Source organism: Acanthochromis polyacanthus, chromosome 2, assembly GCF_021347895.1.
Source record: "Acanthochromis polyacanthus isolate Apoly-LR-REF ecotype Palm Island chromosome 2, KAUST_Apoly_ChrSc, whole genome shotgun sequence".
NCBI lineage: Eukaryota > Metazoa > Chordata > Actinopteri > Pomacentridae > Acanthochromis > Acanthochromis polyacanthus.
The window spans coordinates 26,709,040-26,727,476 of NC_067114.1; the positions used below are offsets into that span (position 1 = coordinate 26,709,040).

Consider the following 18,437-nt stretch of genomic DNA (forward strand, 5'->3'; position numbering starts at 1 on the left):
ATTTGAAATAAGCTGTGATTGACCTGAATACTGTATGTGTTCAGGGTCAACATTGCAGGAAAGGAGTAAACGTAACAGAAATTCAGCTCAACCAGTGTTCAGTGGCTCTAGACGGTAACATTTGGCCTGCAATAACCTTATTCCTCCTTCTTCTTTTCCCCCCACTATCTCTCTATCGCAGTGTCTGCCTTTTTTTTTTTGCCTCGTTCTTCAAATACTTTTCTTTCTGGCTATCCTTCCCACTATCTCACCTCCTGCTGACTCTGTGTCCCTCAGCCCCGTCGCATCTTTCTCTCTCCTTCTCCTAAAATACAATATTTATCTCAGTCTGTTTGAGTTCACTCACCCTTATCATTGGGTGTGCTCCCAGTGGCTTCGAGGTGGATTAGTCTAGGACTCATTGACATTACATTGGCCATGAAATATGCATATCACGATCAAAGGTGATGGTGAGAGAGACGGCATTCTACACAAGAGCTCATAAGATGGGCTTGATGTTCTCCTTGAAACTCTAAGTGTCTGTGCGTCACGTTGTGCAATGCTACAAACATAAAATACTTAAATAAAACATTATTTGAGAATGTCACAAGGTTTACGTGTCTGTGAAATAGAAAGACTGAATGAGAGAGACAGTCAGTTTGTCTGTCACCAATACACATGTGCACAATACTTTGATTTGGATATTTTTGTTTTGATTTGAATTTAATGGTATTGATCGTTTATAACAGAGCCCAGCTGGAGATTAGCTGCAGTCATTTTTTTTCCCATGAGGCTTTGGACAGAGAGGCCTGCCAACTCTTTCATTCCCTACATCAAAACATCTCACAGGATGAATAATACATTTGGGGAGGGGGGAGGGGGGGGGGGTGACATTAGGTTTAACCCAACAAGCTAGGGAACATAACGTATATGTACTTAAAGCCAAGCCTGTCAAAATAGTTAAAACATACTTAGAAAAAATGAAAGACATGAACATGTTGAAAGATTATAGCTTATAGGTATTTTCAAAAAGTGTTTTGCCAAGCTGTCAAAGAGCAAAATCAACAGTTGACATTGAGGAGCAGCCCTGTGGGAATATGTTTTCAGTCCATTATGAAAGCAACGTATTATGACCCACTGTCACACTTTGTTGTGACCGTGCCCTCCAGTAGCCATAGTAATTATGAGAGGAGTGAGGACATTAGTGACGAGGTCAGGGTGGATGAATGGGACAACAAATCTGGAATGCTGTTTGTTTCCCATTTTTACTTTTGGCTTTTACATAACCTTGCATGTATGTGTTTTATATTAAACCAGATGATAATGACAAATTTCAACCCAAAGTTGGATCTTTCCTCAAACCTATCCATGTGTAAACCTAACCCAGTGGGGCTGAAAAATATCTCTACTGTATCACACTGCAATGATTCAGTGTGTGGGGCAAACAGCCTTTTGTCACCACACTACTTAGTGATCACGTTATCATTAGTTATTACAATATACAATTAAATGTAACAAATTTGTTGCCATCTATTAACTGTCTAGACTAAAAAAACAATCTACAGCTCAGGGCTTTCCTAAGAACATTACTTTTCATCATTTGTTCATCACGAATATCAGCGTTTAGATGTTGTGTAGATCCATCCAGTAGTTGCTGCAATATTTTTGGACAAGACAGATATTGCCATCGTTGTTACCCATGCAACTTTAGTTGTTAAAAAAATAGCTGCCAACGACAACCATTTTGATCTTTTTGTTGAATGCTTAAACATACATATCCACCCAGACTGTCTTTGGTTTTTATTGTTCTTCTACTGCTCTTTAAATGCAGTGCTGTCACATAAGCTTCCACACAGAGGAGACCTTTTTGATTTACTTTGCTCTGATTTGTCTAAACTTTCTCACTCTACAAGAGTTGCCCCACATAGCAAACTGCACCCATCTGTCACATAAGTAAGTTAAACTAAAAACAAAAGGCAGTTCTAAATAGCTCTGTGACAAAGATCTCTACACAAACAGACACTACAAACACAGCACATCTCACTTTGAAATGACAGTGTGGGTCTAAGACATTTTGCCCTTTAGCTGACATTAGTGATGCACGATTTTAAAATTGCTATGTGATACTGATATCCGATATTAATGTTTTTGATATCACCGATAACCAATATTACCGATGTTGATATTTAAATTTTGTTCACACTGAAAAATGAGTATAAGTAAGCACTGTGAGAATCTGAAAACTATTCAAAAGAAGCCCATACCAAATTATGCCACATTGTCTTCTTTATTATGTAAAAAATGTAAAACATATTTCAACACGTTTCAACATTTTAACATCAAGTCCAGGACCATTCAAGTAACACCATCTGTAAAATAGAAGCAGTATCAAATGTAAAGGAAATACGCCCTGACTATATTTTGAGAAGAGATATGCAAGTTTTGTGGTATAGTCTGTGCACATTTCTCAAGCTGCACAGGCCTAACATTGTCAAACTATTGGAAATGTCCCAAACACTGAAATAGTTATACTTCTCCCCACTGTAAGGGGCCTACCTAATCTTGGCCAACCTAAGTAGAGGTAGGTTTTTCTTTACAAAGAGCAGCATTTCAGATCGCAGCTGGAAACACACCGCAACCAGATCAGCATGCTGCCTGCGGTGCGTGTCCAGCTGCGATCCAGTGTGTTTACCTGGAGTGGGCCACAGCTCATTTGCACAAAGTAGATTGGACTTTTACTTTATGCAAATTCAATGTGGCATGAAGAGATTCCACACATCGTGAAACTGTCCTCAAACATCTAAACTAGCCGTCTGTGACCTAAAATCAAGACAGATTCAGCTGTTGCACAGCTTATTTCTCACCTGAAATGCTTTCAGAAATACTTTACGCTGAAGTGTTTTCAAAATAAAAGAGAAAGTTGTCGACCGAGGCGCTGTGTTTATCCGACTCATCTGCCGTCAAGCTGAAAGTTTGGTCACGTGACCACGTAGTGGCCCACTGTCGCTCGAGCGCTGTCATGTCACAATGTTGTGGTCAGCTAGTGACTGCCCACCATCCGTGCGATTTTGAGATGTGGTGCGTTGTCGTGCGGGGAAATTGCATCTAGTGGAAACGTGGCTTCACTCCTGCGCAACTAAACAAACTCAGCACAGTCGAGAGGGAGGGAGAGAGATGAAAGCGCTAATGATAGAGAAAATCATCGGTTTTTCACATCGGCTATTTTTTCTCATCAGACCGATACCGATATATGGGGAAAACCCCTAATATTGATCGATACCAACGTGATCGGTGATATATCGTGCATCGCAGAGTGTGTTAGGATTAGCTCAGAGATGTCTGTGTATGTACATGTTGACCACTGCCTTAATTGGAACATTCATGATTACATCTGAATCAGCCGCTAAATGACCGATAACCAATAAGTAATCACTGCTTTCTTATGTACAGATTAGATGTTTTTTTTAAATGTACCCCCAAGTAAAGTGGTGCATCCTACTGAGTACTGGGAACGCATCATTACTTCATGATTGCCATACCATTAGTTAATGTTTCTGCTTCTCCCCAAGCACAGTGTCTACCATACTTGTTCTCTGTTAACTAATGCACTTTATTGTGAAGTGCTATCAACAAAATAGAAATATATAAAGTGATAAAACTGAACATTACATGACATTTGTAAATACACTCCATTGCCAAAAATATTCACTCACCCATCCAAATAATCAGAATCAGGTGTTCCAATCACTTCCATGGCCACAGGTGTATAAAATCAAGCACCTCGGCATGCAGACTGCTTTTACAAACATTTGTGAAAGAATGGGTCACTCTCAGGAGCTCAGTGAATTCCAGCGTGGATCTGTGATAGGATGCCACATGTGCAACAAATCCAGTCATGCTCTGTGACAGCAGGGCAGTGTGTGTGCATGTGCAGCACTTCACTTCTACCCACCACAGGTCTACTGGAGAACTAATGGGTGTGCCAGTGAGGGGCATAGCTACAAGCACAAGTGCTGTGGCAGAATCTCACGGGAGCGTTGACAAAGCAGACGCACAAACTAAATTATGGCATGATTTGACTTATGTCATAGCTGATAGAGTGAGGGAGCCAACATGTCCAACTTTGCAAAGCATCCTGCAGACAGACGTAATGTCACAGAAGTGACAGGTTAGTGAATGTGATAGATAACATAATTACATCATGCCCGTGCTATCAAATATAAGTCAAACAAGCGTCCTGCATTTTGTGACAAGAGTTTGACAAGGTAGTGAATGGCAATCATACTTTAATTTGACTTCATCTTAGCTAACGCACAAATGTGGCAAACATCTAACAAATACAGCATTCTGTGTCTTTTTTTTCAGCTCAACCTCACCTGTGTGATTTGACACACTGGCTGATGTGGTGCACTTTCGACCAATAGGAAGGGAGTGTCATGTTTTTCTGCTTGTTTTGGCTTGCAAGCACTCTCCACAGGATCACCAATTTTTACTGTTTCATCCTGTAACAAATTTGCACCAAATGTGACAACATTCAGGAAAAAGCATAGCGTTTATTATTGTGCAACAAATCCAGTCATGACATTTCCTCACTCCAAATTATTCCACAGTCAACTGTCAGCTGTATTATAAGTAAGTGGAAGTGTGTGAGAACGACAGCAACTCAGCCACCAAGTGGTAGGCCACGTAAACTGATGGAGCGGGGTCAGCTGATGCTGAGACACATAGTGCCAAGAGGTCGCCAACTTTCTGCAGAGTCGGTCTCTACAGACCTTCAAACTTCATGTGGCCTTCAGATTAGCTCAAGAACAGTGTGCAGAGGAGTGTGATGGAATGGGTTTCCATGGCCGAGCAGCTGCATCCAAGCCATACATCACCAAGCGCAATGCAAAGCGTCGGATGCAGTGGTGTAAAGCACGCTGCCACTGGACTCTAGAGCAGTGGAGATGTGTTCTCTGGAGTGACCAATCGCACTTCTCCATCTGGCAATCTAATGGATGAGTCTTTGTTTGGCGGTTGCCAGGAGAACAATACTTGTCGCACTGCATTGTGCCAAGTGTAAAGTTTGGTGGAGGGGGGATTATTGTGTGGGCTTGTTTTTCAGGACCTGGGCTTGGCCCCTTAGTTCCAGTGAAAGGAACTCTGAATGCTTCAGCACACCAAGACATTTTGGACAATTCCATGCTCCCAACTTTGTGGGAACAGTTTGGAGCTGGCCCCTTCCACTTCCAACATGACTGTGCACCAGTGCACAAAGCAAGGTCCATAAAGACCATAAAGTAATGTTGTTGTTGTAGGATGGGTGTTTTTTACCCAAACCATTACCAACCCACATAGAAGCTTAACCCATAGATGCATACGTGGGTCAAAAATTACCTGGTGAAGTTTTTTTTTTAAACCAATATCTTTGTAGTGAGAGGTTTTTATCATTTCATATTCCAGGTATTTCTATCTTATGTTCAACATCTATTATAAAATGAAAAATACACATATTTCAAATATGAAATCATTCTTGTGTGGACAAAAACATAAAACAAACAATAATGCAAATAGTTTTTCTCAACTGAAATGACAAAAAATGGCCTAAAAACACATTGATTCTTATACGGGTCATTTTTGATCCACTTGTGGAAGAATGTCAGGACGTATCAGTCATGCATCTAAAGGTTAAACCTAATTTTGTAATGGTGAAAGGTAAACAAGACAACCTCACCTGAAGAGATGTCAAGCAAGGATGGTCCCATGCAGCATTCAAATTCCTCTCCTGAATGAAAGCTTGTTGTTTGCTTCATGTTTGGACCACCTGTCCAGCTTCCAGATGTGGACTTTGTAGCACTTTCTGTGTGCAACCAAATTTGTAAGTTTTGTGACAGTGCACACTGTCTATCCTGCAAAAAAATGTATTCATTTAGGATAGTTAAACACTTAAATCAAGCAAAGTAAAAAATCATGCAAACTAATAATGCATCGTCTTCTGTCTAGTCATTTTAAAGAAATGACCTGGTGAATCACCATGAAAAACAAGCCGGTGCTTCATTGTACTTTAAACCAGGTCTGGTTCTCTGCTACTTAAGGTTGTACTAATGGAAGTGCTGCATGCTCACATTGAGTTTGGAGATTGTCACTTCAAGCAAAGCTATCACCCTGACTATGTACAGTAGAGTGTTTCAAAAGTGGTTTAAAGATACTCTAAGTTAAATGTCAAACTCATCCTCACACTCATACAAAATTCCACTAGAAAAATCAGTTTCATCACTTTCATGTGGACACGCGACTTCAATTCTATCACAGGTGAATGTAGCACCAAGAAAAGTGTACCTATCACACGTGTAGGGAGCAATTTTGAGACACTCTAATGTGAAGGAGTCGAGGATTAAATTGCCAATCCCTCATTATTGGACAAGGTGCTCTTCCAACTAAGATACGGCAAAAGCAATCCAGCTTATGGTAAGGAAAAACCAAGAAAAAAGCTTAACTGTTGCTATTAAGAGGTACAAAAGTCACTTTGAATTGATTTTTTAACCCGTTAAAGTACGGCGGCCCGCGGGCGGGCCGTTTTTTATCGGTATACGCTTTTTTTTAAATAGAAGGACACTGCAAACACGATTATACAAACACTATACACACATAGAAAGCTGAGATTCTCATGAATCCGCCGGTATAAACCACTTTCAGATGTGATTACCACAGCGGGTAATATAAACACATTTATCCAACAAACAACAAGTCAAGTAAACGTGCACAGCTCACCTGTCGACGCAGTTTGGACGCTCGTTTCTGGTCATAAAAGAAGATAATCCACAAAAACCGGCCAGAACCCAAGCTTAGCCATCCAGAGGAAACAATCCAGCATAATACTTTGGCCAAAACATGTCTCGAAATAGGTAAAAAAATCCAGAAAACGATCGGCTCCGTGCGCGTGCACGTGGCGCGTGGTGGCGCTGTGCGTTTCATATTCACTGCATCTTTCTATTATAACTTTATCATACACGGTCCTATTTTCTTTGTTCGCGATTCAAAATGGATACTGGAGGCTTCTCGACCGCTTCAAACCGAACTTCAACCAATCAGGTGACTCGTTTCCGCCTACTTCGGCGATTTAGCCAACCATGGCCGAGTCTGACAGATATCGATTACATCACTTGATTGACTTGTTTCTCAGCAAATCACGCCGGAGGAAACGTTAGATTGACAGGCCTGGTAGCCAATGAGCTTGCTGAATGGCTTGCCTATAAATCCCGCCTCTGCCAGCGGCTTTATATGATATTTCATTCGTGAGCTCCGGGCTCCACCTGCTGTTTCTCTGTATTCCTCTCAATCTGTGTGTGTGATCGACACTGAAGCCTATCTGAAGTGATTTTTTGAGTTCTTTATGAGTTTTTGGAATGAAAATGAAGTGGAAAATGAAGTGAAAAGGAATTTATACCATTCTGTAGAGAGTGTGCACAGTGTATAAAGAGTGTATCCAACATTGACAGGGGCGGAGCATATCAGTACAAATACATGTGTGAAACACTCATTTCTTGTAGTATTGCTCTGAAATTTTGACCTGAACTATGTAAGACCCCAGGCTTTTGCAATATTGTGTTTTCAAGCTGTTGCAGTGCTGCCACACTGATTTTCAGGTGTTTTATTAGGGAAAAAATGTAGGCGAGAAAAAAAATTCATCCTAATTCAGTGTGTTCCAACATACATAACTCTGTGCCAGTAGCACCTAGAGTAATTCTGACTGCACTGGGTGAAAATTCAGGTTGTCAGCTTTCAAATGAGACCCCAACCATGCATGTACTCCAAACAGTTCAAGAACAGCATTCAATTTACTTTCTGTACATCTTCAGTAGAAATTTCGGGCGGAAATTGACCAAACCTTAAGAAATCCCCCAAAAATGACCTGCAGTGGCATTTTGGCTTCTTGGTGGCAACACAAACAAGATGTGAATAAAATAATGACATACAGTATATCGATGTGACTTGCTTAGCAAACAGTTTTGTATTTATACATCCAGCAGAGACTAAACAACTTCAGCATTTAAAGGAGTTATGACATGATCACCTGATTAATAGAAGTCCAATATTCATTCTGCTTTGAGCTTTGTTTTTGTCTCCACCAATGTTGTCCATCTGTTATTATGCTGTAAGCAAGTAGCACACAGTGAATGTTCAGTGTTTTAACGCTGAAAAAAGCTGATCAAAGTGGCTGAAGATCAAATTTCCAGAAAATTGAGAGTAAAAAGTAAATTGGCATGGTTTTAAACCGAAACACTGAGCTGAAAGATGCTACAAAAAATGCTCTGCAATGCTGATAGGAAGTACAAAGTTGGATGATGTTCACTATGAGTCGGGTCTTTGACATTATACATGGCCATTTGGTCCATTGTTAAAGTAAAAATATGCATTGGTGTAAGAATTTATGAGTACAGTGTCTGGTCACAAATTCTGTTGATTTTGTTTTCCCTCAAAGGAAATTGAACAAAAGGAAAGCTTTGATGTAGCCATAAAGTAACCAGCTATAATAACTTCCAACAGAGCAGTGTCAAACAAAGATAATCCAGACAGAGCCCCCTGCATCTGCTCATGAGACTCGCTCTGTGCTCCAACAGGGCCAAGTTTCCTTCATCCCATGAGCAGCTGTGAGGGACCAGTCGGCTCAGGAACCGATTTAGGTTCCAGCAGTTTTTTGGCTGAAAGTGAGACAGCGGTGCACTGCAGAAACGGCAGGACAGTTATGGTGCAATTCTGCTGGCTGTGTTATCCACCAACAGAGGTGCTAATTAATGCTAATTGCAAGAGGGGGTCAATTATACACTGCACGGTGCATGATTAGGACCACCGCTTTCACGAACGATGAATCAAAACAACAGCTATCCACTCATCCGCTGAAACCAGAACATAAAAAACATATTGGTGGTGAATTAAAGATGTAATAAGAGGGCTTTTCTCTTCGCCTCTGCACAAAATGACCATAATATTTCTCCATGGGAAGGATGGAATAACATCTCAGAACCAATAATTTAACAATTACTTGGATTTGTGAACATATTTCTGGCTTTCACAACTTACTTTCCAGACTGTACTCTTGTAGGTTGGAAGAATAAATTTAAACTGAATGCCAAGATAATTAAGTTGCTCTGGCCCCCACCCACCTGCATTTTCACATGCTCGGCAGCTGAGGATTCTGGCACAAAATAGGATTCAGCATGCAGATACATTGTCTTTTTACTAGTGCAGCTGGATTTCGGGCTCGTTTTCTTCTCTATTTAAAAAGAAAAAAAAAGAAGCATAATGTTATTGTTGTTTTAATTACAGGTTATTGTAGGTCAAATGAACCGAGAGAGGGAAACTTCAGCTTAACTGGATGTCAAAGTTTTCTGAATTAGCTTTGGCCACACAGTCCTTCATGTCAACACAACTTTGAAAACTGCTAGCAGAATGAATTAGACCAGCAGCTGGGACCATATGGTGTTTATGTGGTTTGGCGGTTCAGTGACCAATGGTGAAAACACAAGATTGGTTAGACCATTAGTGTGATTCTCTTCCAGCACAGATCATTTAATGTGCCCCCAAAATTCTCCGTCCACTCTGAAAACAAACTTTGAGAAAGCCTGTCTTTAATCTTGGATGTTTTTTTTTTTTTATCCTTTGTTTAGGCACATCAGCATACTTCACTACATATAGCTACACCTGATCACACTGTTTACTTTGATTTTGTTTTGTAGTGATGATGTGGAACATTTCTTTCCGCAACCTCAGAAGATCAAAGTGGACTAAATTAGACATGTAAACACTGTTTGATGGAGCATAATTTAAAAAAAAAACCTTATAGTTAAGGTTATCCTGCCTGCATAAGTTCAATCATAATGAGGGAATAAATCCATATAATAATGAAATGGGTTTATTTGTGAATTCTGGTGGGACTTTGTTATGAAGAGAAAAGGTAAGAAAACTATTTGTCTGAGAGAATTTGCACAGGCCCCCAATTTTAATCCAGTAATATGTATGTGTTTGTAGGTCTAATGAACTAGTTTTAACTAATACAAAGTCTCTCTGATTTAGAATACACACACACACACACACACACACACACACACACACACACACACACACACACACACACACACACACACACACACACACACACATATATAACTAATTAGTAGTTTAATTATTAATTTCTAAATCCTAAAGAAGCAGAATGGAATATAAGGAACCCAAAAGCATCATAGTCATTGTGTTTGAATTGGTCAATTTAATTTGCACGAATTTGTTTGTTAATTTGCATCATATAATCACAATTACAATTAAAATGATAAGAGCCCTAAAGAGACAGTTAACACAAATGGATATTGTTCCACTTACTCCTATTAGTATCTAGTCACTTAGATAATTTGGTTTTAATTTGCTGAGGCTTTGAAATACTGAAATATCTTTCTTTACTAAGCACTCAGCAAACAGAACATCTGTGTTGATTACCTTTCATTCACCATCTTCCAATTGGACTTCTCATGCTTATCAGCGTCTTACAAAAAAGTGAAAGTTCAGTAAGGTAATAATTCAATCTCATCACATCAGCTGACTAAGGGCGTCCCTTCTCCTCCTGGCCTAAAACCAATGATATTTCCTGGTGTCATTTTGAAAATTGCTCCTTTCTCTGCTAATGCCATTGCAGTGTCAAATCAATGTAACCCTCATCCTCCTCATTTATCTCCAGTTTTCATCAATCCAAGGTTCCAGCCATTGAGCTCATCAGTAGTGCTGCTTCACCACCAACTGTGTTCATCAGATGATCGTGGGCCCTTTTTAAAAATGATAATCACCATAGACTCCTTACATTTCTTTTTTTGCACACATCATGTCAAATATGTCTTACCTTACTTGAAACTAAATGTCTACTTCTCAAATAAATCAGTCACGTTATTATCAAATGGAGTTGAACAAACAGTTAGCCGTGGAAGTGGACAAATTATTCCTTTTATTATCAGACTTACTTTTGATTAATATTAAAAGCATCATGTTTGCAAATGAAAATTGCGACGGCCTAAAATGAAATATGAATGTATCAACTAGCATTGCTGGACAACCCTGGAGGTACATTAAACTTTGAAGCTCTTACTTGTACAAAAACATAGTTTTACAACATTTATTGCTTCTGCTGATTACTTACATGGTGCATGTTGCTAAATGAATTAGAGTTTAATAAAATTACCACAAACTAATTGGCGTACAGCAGACCTGGGGCCAGGTATAATTCCAACCCAGGAGGACTAGTTGGTTTCTAGAGCTTCAGGCATGAGATAATTAATGTGCCATGCATTGTCTGCTGTGCACTTCATGGGTACATGAAGTTGTTGTGGTGTATATGCAGTGCACAGATTCAGACAAAGCAGGGTCAGTACAAATGCACAGGCCATTTTTACATTCAGGCCATCTTAAGGGGTTAATCCAGATATAGAAATAGGTACATACAAGGAAAAATATATATATAAAAAGAAAACCCACATAGGATGGTACATAGTGATATGTAATATCCATATCTCAATATCCAGAACAGAAAACAGCTTTCTTAATTTACATGCACCACAGTTTGTTTGTAATTGCCAGCATCTTTGCCAGGCAATAGTAATTACAGTTTTTAAACCACACAAACCGAAGCCGCAGGCCTGCCGTATAAAATCTGGCACATATCAGGAGGGAACAACGAGCGCAAGGTTGTCACCCGAGGGACACTTCCATTACATGACAAAAATGAGAAGATAATTTGATTTACTGTTTAGTTAGGCAACCGCTGTCAGACTGGCAGCTACACACAGATGTGGGGGTGCATAAAGATTGACTACAAATGAGCCTGCTGACCTGCCAGGGTCGCACATTCTGAAAAACTATTTGTGCTATCATTTAACTGAAGATATCAGTTTACAAAATGTGTTCCATGGCTTATTTTTGACTACTGGATCAGGTGCATTAGGAAATCAGCCCTCGGGTTCAACATCACCTCCAATCCCAAGGGGCAAAGACATCTGAAACACCAACACTGCTTTGGCAAATTTGGAAAAGGATGGTGTATGCACAATGTGGAAACAGATGATCAGAGTTATATTACTGATATCTAATATCCAATGTGTCTAATCTATCTAATCTTTGTACTTAGTATCCGTGTTATTCTCATTACAGCAGCATTAGCCCTGTCTGAACTGTGCATGTGCTACTGTACAAGCTCTATATATAGACATACGCATAAGTGGATTTGTGTGATTTTGTGCCTTTTAGTTCAGCGAGGCACCGTCAGTAATTGATACCATCAAAGCTTTTGTTATTTATGAGAAACCTCAATATCAGATAAAGCTGTACAAAAGTCTAATCTTTCAACAAGATTATCAAAGAGAAGACAATGTTCAAAAAGAAGCAAATCAAAAAAGGAAATAAAAATAATAAAGGAAGGCAAGAAAATGGGACATTGCATTTTATCTAATCTTTCCTCCAGATGAGTGTGAGTGTAACACAACACCACAGTTTCCATCCATACTAATTAATATAATGAAGGACTTTCTCATGTAAAACTTTAATCTCTCTGGGTATATATCTCTCTGAGACTGGAATAACAAATCTGGATTAACACAATGGTGGTCTCTAAGCTTGTTCCCCTTACTGATAAGATATGATACAGATAATGACAGATGGAAAAACAAGTATTTTACCATAATAAGGCTTTAGTACACAGTGAGGGAATGTTTAGAATGTTGTAGACGGTGACAGATTAAAAGCAAATAATAAACATCGCTTTTGCAGTGCTTGCTGATTCCATCCTTGATTCCCTGTGCAAACATATTTGAAAGGGCTGATATGTTCCAGTCGGTGTGACAGAGCCACACCATGGTCAGTTTCAGCCTTCTACAAATTGAATTGTTCGTTTTTCGTAATGTCAAACTGATAAAGCACATCCTTAAGATAGTATACAGTGCAACTTTTTAGGGATGAAGGGTTTCAGAGACATTTTCAAGCCAAGGAAAAGCTGCTGGAAGGGGAGATTGATAAGCATTTGATATTTTTTCCCCCTCCTGTTGATGTGTTTTCCTGTCTTGTTCTTGCCTTTGGAGTGGAAGTTCATTCTAAAGGTATATTAATAGAATGTTGAGTCAAGTGGGTTAGAAGTCCATTTTTGCTTCCTACAGTGTCTGTGACAAGACAGTGAAACTGACTTTTAGGCCGCTCAAGCAGTGCAGGGGCAGAATATGCTCAGTGACTAAGTGAAGAACAGTCTGGGATAAATAATGCTGCAGGGCTGCTTTTGTCTTTATCACGCTGTCTGATGACGCATAAGCCTGTCAGAAGCATTTTTCGGGATCCAGCACAGCCACCACGTTGTTTTGAGGACAGGTGCAGTTGTGTTTCCTGCTCCAATTTCTCCGTGACTTTCAAGGCTTTGCAGGAGCTATTGTGCGATTAAATGTTGCAATATACTTTTTTGCTGTATCCACTTTCAGTCAAACTGTTTTCCCTTTCCTGTGAAAATGGAATTTATTGCAGCAGACGTAGAGGTATCCTGATGTTTTGTTCATAGACTGGGTAAAGCTTTTTTCCAAAGTTTCTAATGCATAATTTCAGTTAGAAATTTGTAGTCTCCACCCCCAGATAACCACACCACATCATTTGGGTTATTTTCTCAGATATTACACAATCATTTTCGAAGGCTGACTTGATGTTTCCTGCCACAAGTCAGCTGACCTTCAAATGTAAAATGAGTGCAGTGCCCTGTTAACAGAGCTAATATCCTACCTACAACATTTTACGGCCATTGACTCCTCACCTGTAAAAGAAAATCACACCCATTCAGCAATATTTATAAAAATATATTTCACAAAGTAGGAAACAATACAGGGTATCTTAGATTACAGTACAGGGAGTAAATAATTGAACATACACATTTATAAGCATTAAAGCACAGTAGAAAATATGATCTGCATGTAGGACTATTCCATATATATTGTTTAGTCTACCGAGAACTGCCATAATACTGTATCAGTACAAACTGAGTATGCACGCAGCTGTAGTGCCATTGAAATTCTCATTATGTGCAAGAGCTAACGTGCAGAGACAAAACCTACCACCTCATTGAAAGCTAATGACATTAGCAGTAACTCTATGTACAGTACAAGTCTTTTTTTTATTGATATCATACAATGTAAGCACGATATGCACATGGTCTGAATTTGCGTTGTCACTTTTCTTGGGCTAATGCAATCTGTGTTTCCTAAATGGGATCGGATGTTTAGAGGGAGTCACATACTTAGGTATCAATTAGACTATTGTGCTCAGACGTACACTGGCTGCACCTCAGAATACATTATGAGATATATTTTACACAGAATTAGCACGTGTCAGAAAGGCTCCCTTCTTGCAGTCCCAATTAATTAGTTCATCTGTGTTGTTACAGTAACTTAGAGCTCTTGTTTGACTGCTTACATCTAGTCTATATCATCAACTGCAATAAATTCATGATATGGTTTGGCTGTTAGGAAATAGTGTTCAAGTGGTTGAAAAAACAGTTGAATGTGAAATTATCTAAAAACACTTCAAATAGTCAGCACAGAAAAAATGACTTAAGAACAGATATACAAAAACTTATAGAACAATAATGAAGAATCAACACATCTCTTGTCAAAAACAGTAGATTACAATTGTATTTAATGTTGCTTCTGTAAAAAGAAGGCCTCAGAGTTTCTACATTTCTCTTTTTTGTCTTCACTTCAGTCTTATAGGCTAGTAACATTTGCGACCCACACCTGTAGCGTGTAAATACAAAGAGTTGTATAAAGCAAGCCACTCTGGGCTTTAGATAGTATATAAATGTGGCCACCAAAGAACATATCAAATGATAATAAATTCACCTCAAAGCCAATACTGCTTTGTCTTTTTGCTTTTTTTTTTCAAATCATACATTCATCATTGTAATGCAGACCATGTATTGCTTTTTCATTGTCATTTTATTTCCAATCACCAATCAGCTGGGTGGCGTAGGGAGACATGAAACAAGAGCCCCTCTGCAGCTTCTGCAGTCCAGCTTGGTGTCCATGGAGCATGGAGTATGGTGTCCGCTCAAGCTTCAGAGAACCCAACAACATCCGTTTATTGGGCAACTACCGGCGATGCCAGGGCTTTTCTGCTACTGGCAGTCACAGCGAATGACTAACACCCAAAATACTGCTAGACACTCCACAACGGAATCTAAGTTACACTCCACAAGAATCATAGATCTCCTAATAAAGACATTGTTTGGCTCAACAATTACAATGCGCTTGACGTAGTGGATGACGACTGCTATACTTCACTCTAAAAAGAATACAAAAAGGTGGCCTCCCTTGTTATTAACTTTTTTTCTTTTTAAACACCTGTTTCTAAAAGCCAGCAAACCCTCTAGCATTTAATACACAAGTATGTGAACAGAAAAAGAAAAAAAAATCTCAAAGGTCTTTTTTTTTCTAACAAACCAAAGGTCAGGTCTCACGGTCACTCTCTCCCACAGAGTACAGCTCCCCAAGTCTTCTGAAGCGTGGCCCCCACTCTCTGAGATAGTCATAGTTCTGGTCCGAGTCTGATGACGCCGTCTCCAGTGAGCTGAGGGAGCCTGCAATGGATCCCCTGCCCTCGTATCCATAGATCTGGATGGAGTCGTAAGGCGGTGCTGTTGGATCATTGTCTGCCTCATGCAGACGTACATTGATGAATTCGTCCACATCCACACCATTTGGGCCCGAGTGCTGGCCCGCCCGCGGCATAAACTGTAGGTCAGGCTTGATATCCTTCCGTGGCAGGTAACCATTGATGCCGTCTGGGTTCTGCAGCGTGGCGATGTCAAACGCCTCGGTGTCCTCCTCGCCACCTCCTTCATCATCGTAGCGGATAATATTCTCCCTCACATCTTCGTCATCCTTAATAATAAGAGGCTCATTCTTGTGTCTCCTCAGGGTCACAAATAGTACTACTATTACTGTCAGAAAGAAAGATGGAAAGAAAGGAAAAATGAAAGAAAAGACAGAAATCTAGGTCAAGCTTTGGCAAGTGGATTTTCACTAAATCCTTGAGGTCAGATTATGCAAGTTTTGATCAACATTTATTACACCATTTTACGGTAGCAATGTCACAATACAAAAAAAAAAAGAAACGCCTCACCTAACAGGAGTATAATACAGGCCAGGATGGCAATGAGAGCCCCCATACTAAGGCCAATAGGTAAGACATAAGCCTCCACGTTGCAGGATTGGACGACTCCATCCTTGCTGCACCCACACACTCTGATGGTCAAGGTGTTGGTGCTGCTCATCGGTGGGTTTCCGTTGTCCGTCACAATGATTGGCAGGAAGTACATCTCCTGTATCTGTCGTCGGAAGGTATCATGCTTGGCTAGAACACTGATTGAATTGTCTGTCAGAGAGAGGTAAAGCCAGAGATGATTTTTTTTGAAAGTGTGTGTGAAAAATCCATTATTATTCATGGTGGTGACAGACTGAAGTTCTGTTTTGAAATTGTGTGAAGATCAGTGCAGCGTAAGGGTAAACTAATTTCACATCAATCGTCACCAGGCTTTTTAGCATTCTCACATTCCAATGCTGTAGATGGATTTCGCCCCACCACCAACACCAACACCCCCCACCCCTGTCTCCTTTCTTGACAGTCCAATTTGGGAATTCTGAAGGAAGGTCCCTCTTTCAAAGCTGAGGAAATGTGAGGACCACGGCAGGCGACACTGGCTAAGAAGATGGCACATGTCGACCCAAAAAGGTGCCAGCTGCTCTTTGATGACACTTCTGTGAAGCTGTCTGCTCATTAGCTAGCACTCCTTACCCTGCTCACATTATCAAACACTTGCATTCCCACAAGAATCTACTCCTGCTGTTCTTATGGAAAACGTACAAGATTTCTGAGAGTCTAACCTTTGCCTCAATGTTTGAAAGTGCACTGAAGAGAGAGGGAAAATAGATCTGGTGATATACGCTGTAGAGAGATGGGCCATGTTGAAACATCCACGTTGACAGAGCAAACTTAATCAAAAGATGGAATGCTTCATGATAGAATTATATGCTTTGCACAATCTGTAATTGATGTGAACATATGCTCAGATTTATTTTCTTACGAGCAGTACACCACAAAGCAGTACGCTCTGCTTTGTGAACACCAGCATGTCCTATTTCATTTGGATCATTCAGGAGTACGTATGCAAGTATCAACTATACTGCAGTAAACCAGCAGGGCATGTCCTCGTATACAGGTCATTTGCATTTTCTTCACAACTATTGATGGTAAAAATAGAATTAAACATTTCCTGCCCGTCAGCCCATCCACAGAAGGAGTCTGCTACTCAAAGAGAAAGACAGCTGTGCAGATAACCTTCAAACAGACTGAACTCACTGCAGCTGCAAGAATGCTGTTTTCACTATCCTTTATTTGTTAGACCATTTTAACATTGTTTTATCTACTGACTGATGAAAATAATTAACATTGAAATATTAATCGTCACTATGACAAAAGCAAAGGCTCATTTCAATGAAAAAAAATTCTATAAATAACTTATTATGTGGGTGGCTACAAATGACAGTGGTAACTGCTGAAGTGACACTAACAGTATGAACACTTTCAAACTTTTCATGTCTCTTAAGACCATGTGAGCAACTACACACCGTGCCAAACCAGCAGAGCTTAAATGCTTTATAAGCTAACATGAAAGGATTAGAGGGAGCGAAAGAGGTGATGTCGGTGAAGTTGCTAACCCAACTTAATCTAGAAAGAAATATTCGCTTTGCCACCACTTAGCAGATTGCATGTTTGGTTTCTTACAATATGTAAAGATAGCACGTGCAGTGTTATTGTGCAAATTTATTGTGTCTGTGGTCAATGAGTACAGGCTTACAAAATGAACACAAACATTAAACTGCTCCCCTTTTATTGGGCCATCGTGGAAAAAAAAGAAAAAAAGTCCTAAGCCTCTGAGTGTGAGGGTTGGTGTACATGTCTGATTTACAGCCTTTCAAACTGTTTCAACACCAGTTCTGTTAGCAGTGGTATTAAATATTTAAGGACTACAATAATTAATATGTAAACTGACTGCTGTTGACATTTGCAGGTACGGTTTTAAGCTGTTCAAACTATGAAAAATTGTGCTAGCAAGCACTTTTTTTCCGTTAAAGGTTTGTCTGGTAGCTGGTTCAGCAAGTCAAGATGCAATGCAAGGCTCATTTTCATGCTTGAACGAGGAAAAAGAGGTCTAATGTCAAAATTTTACCTAATTGGTTGAACGTCTGTGATGGTCACTATCAACTACATTGAACGATGGGGGTTTCTGCTTTATCCCAACAAGCTGAAAATTCAGTGATTTGATTAACTACATAAATCATACATAGAAAGGAGTTAAACTCAGTGAAGTGACTTCATCTTAAAGTTAGCTGTAGAGCAAAATTTACAAGAAGTTT

General features: G+C 39.7%; 1 protein-coding gene across 5 annotated transcripts in view; it reads right to left on the reverse strand.

Annotated features, from left to right (window-relative positions):
• Positions 1-13,810: 13,810 nt before the first annotated feature.
• The window catches only part of cdh8 (cadherin 8), a 103,907-nt gene continuing 99,280 nt past the window's right edge, over positions 13,811-18,437 (reverse strand). For 4 of the 5 annotated variants that reach the window (XM_022212774.2, XM_022212776.2, XM_022212778.2 and 1 more), the window contains 2 exons: positions 16,144-16,395; positions 13,811-15,961 (listed from right to left, as the gene is read on the reverse strand). In XM_022212774.2, coding sequence (XP_022068466.1) covers positions 15,468-15,961; positions 16,144-16,395 — 746 coding nt within the window. In that variant the 3' untranslated portion in view covers positions 13,811-15,467. The remainder of the gene's footprint in view (positions 15,962-16,143; positions 16,396-18,437) is intronic. The other variant, XM_022212777.2, reaches the window with a different exon arrangement.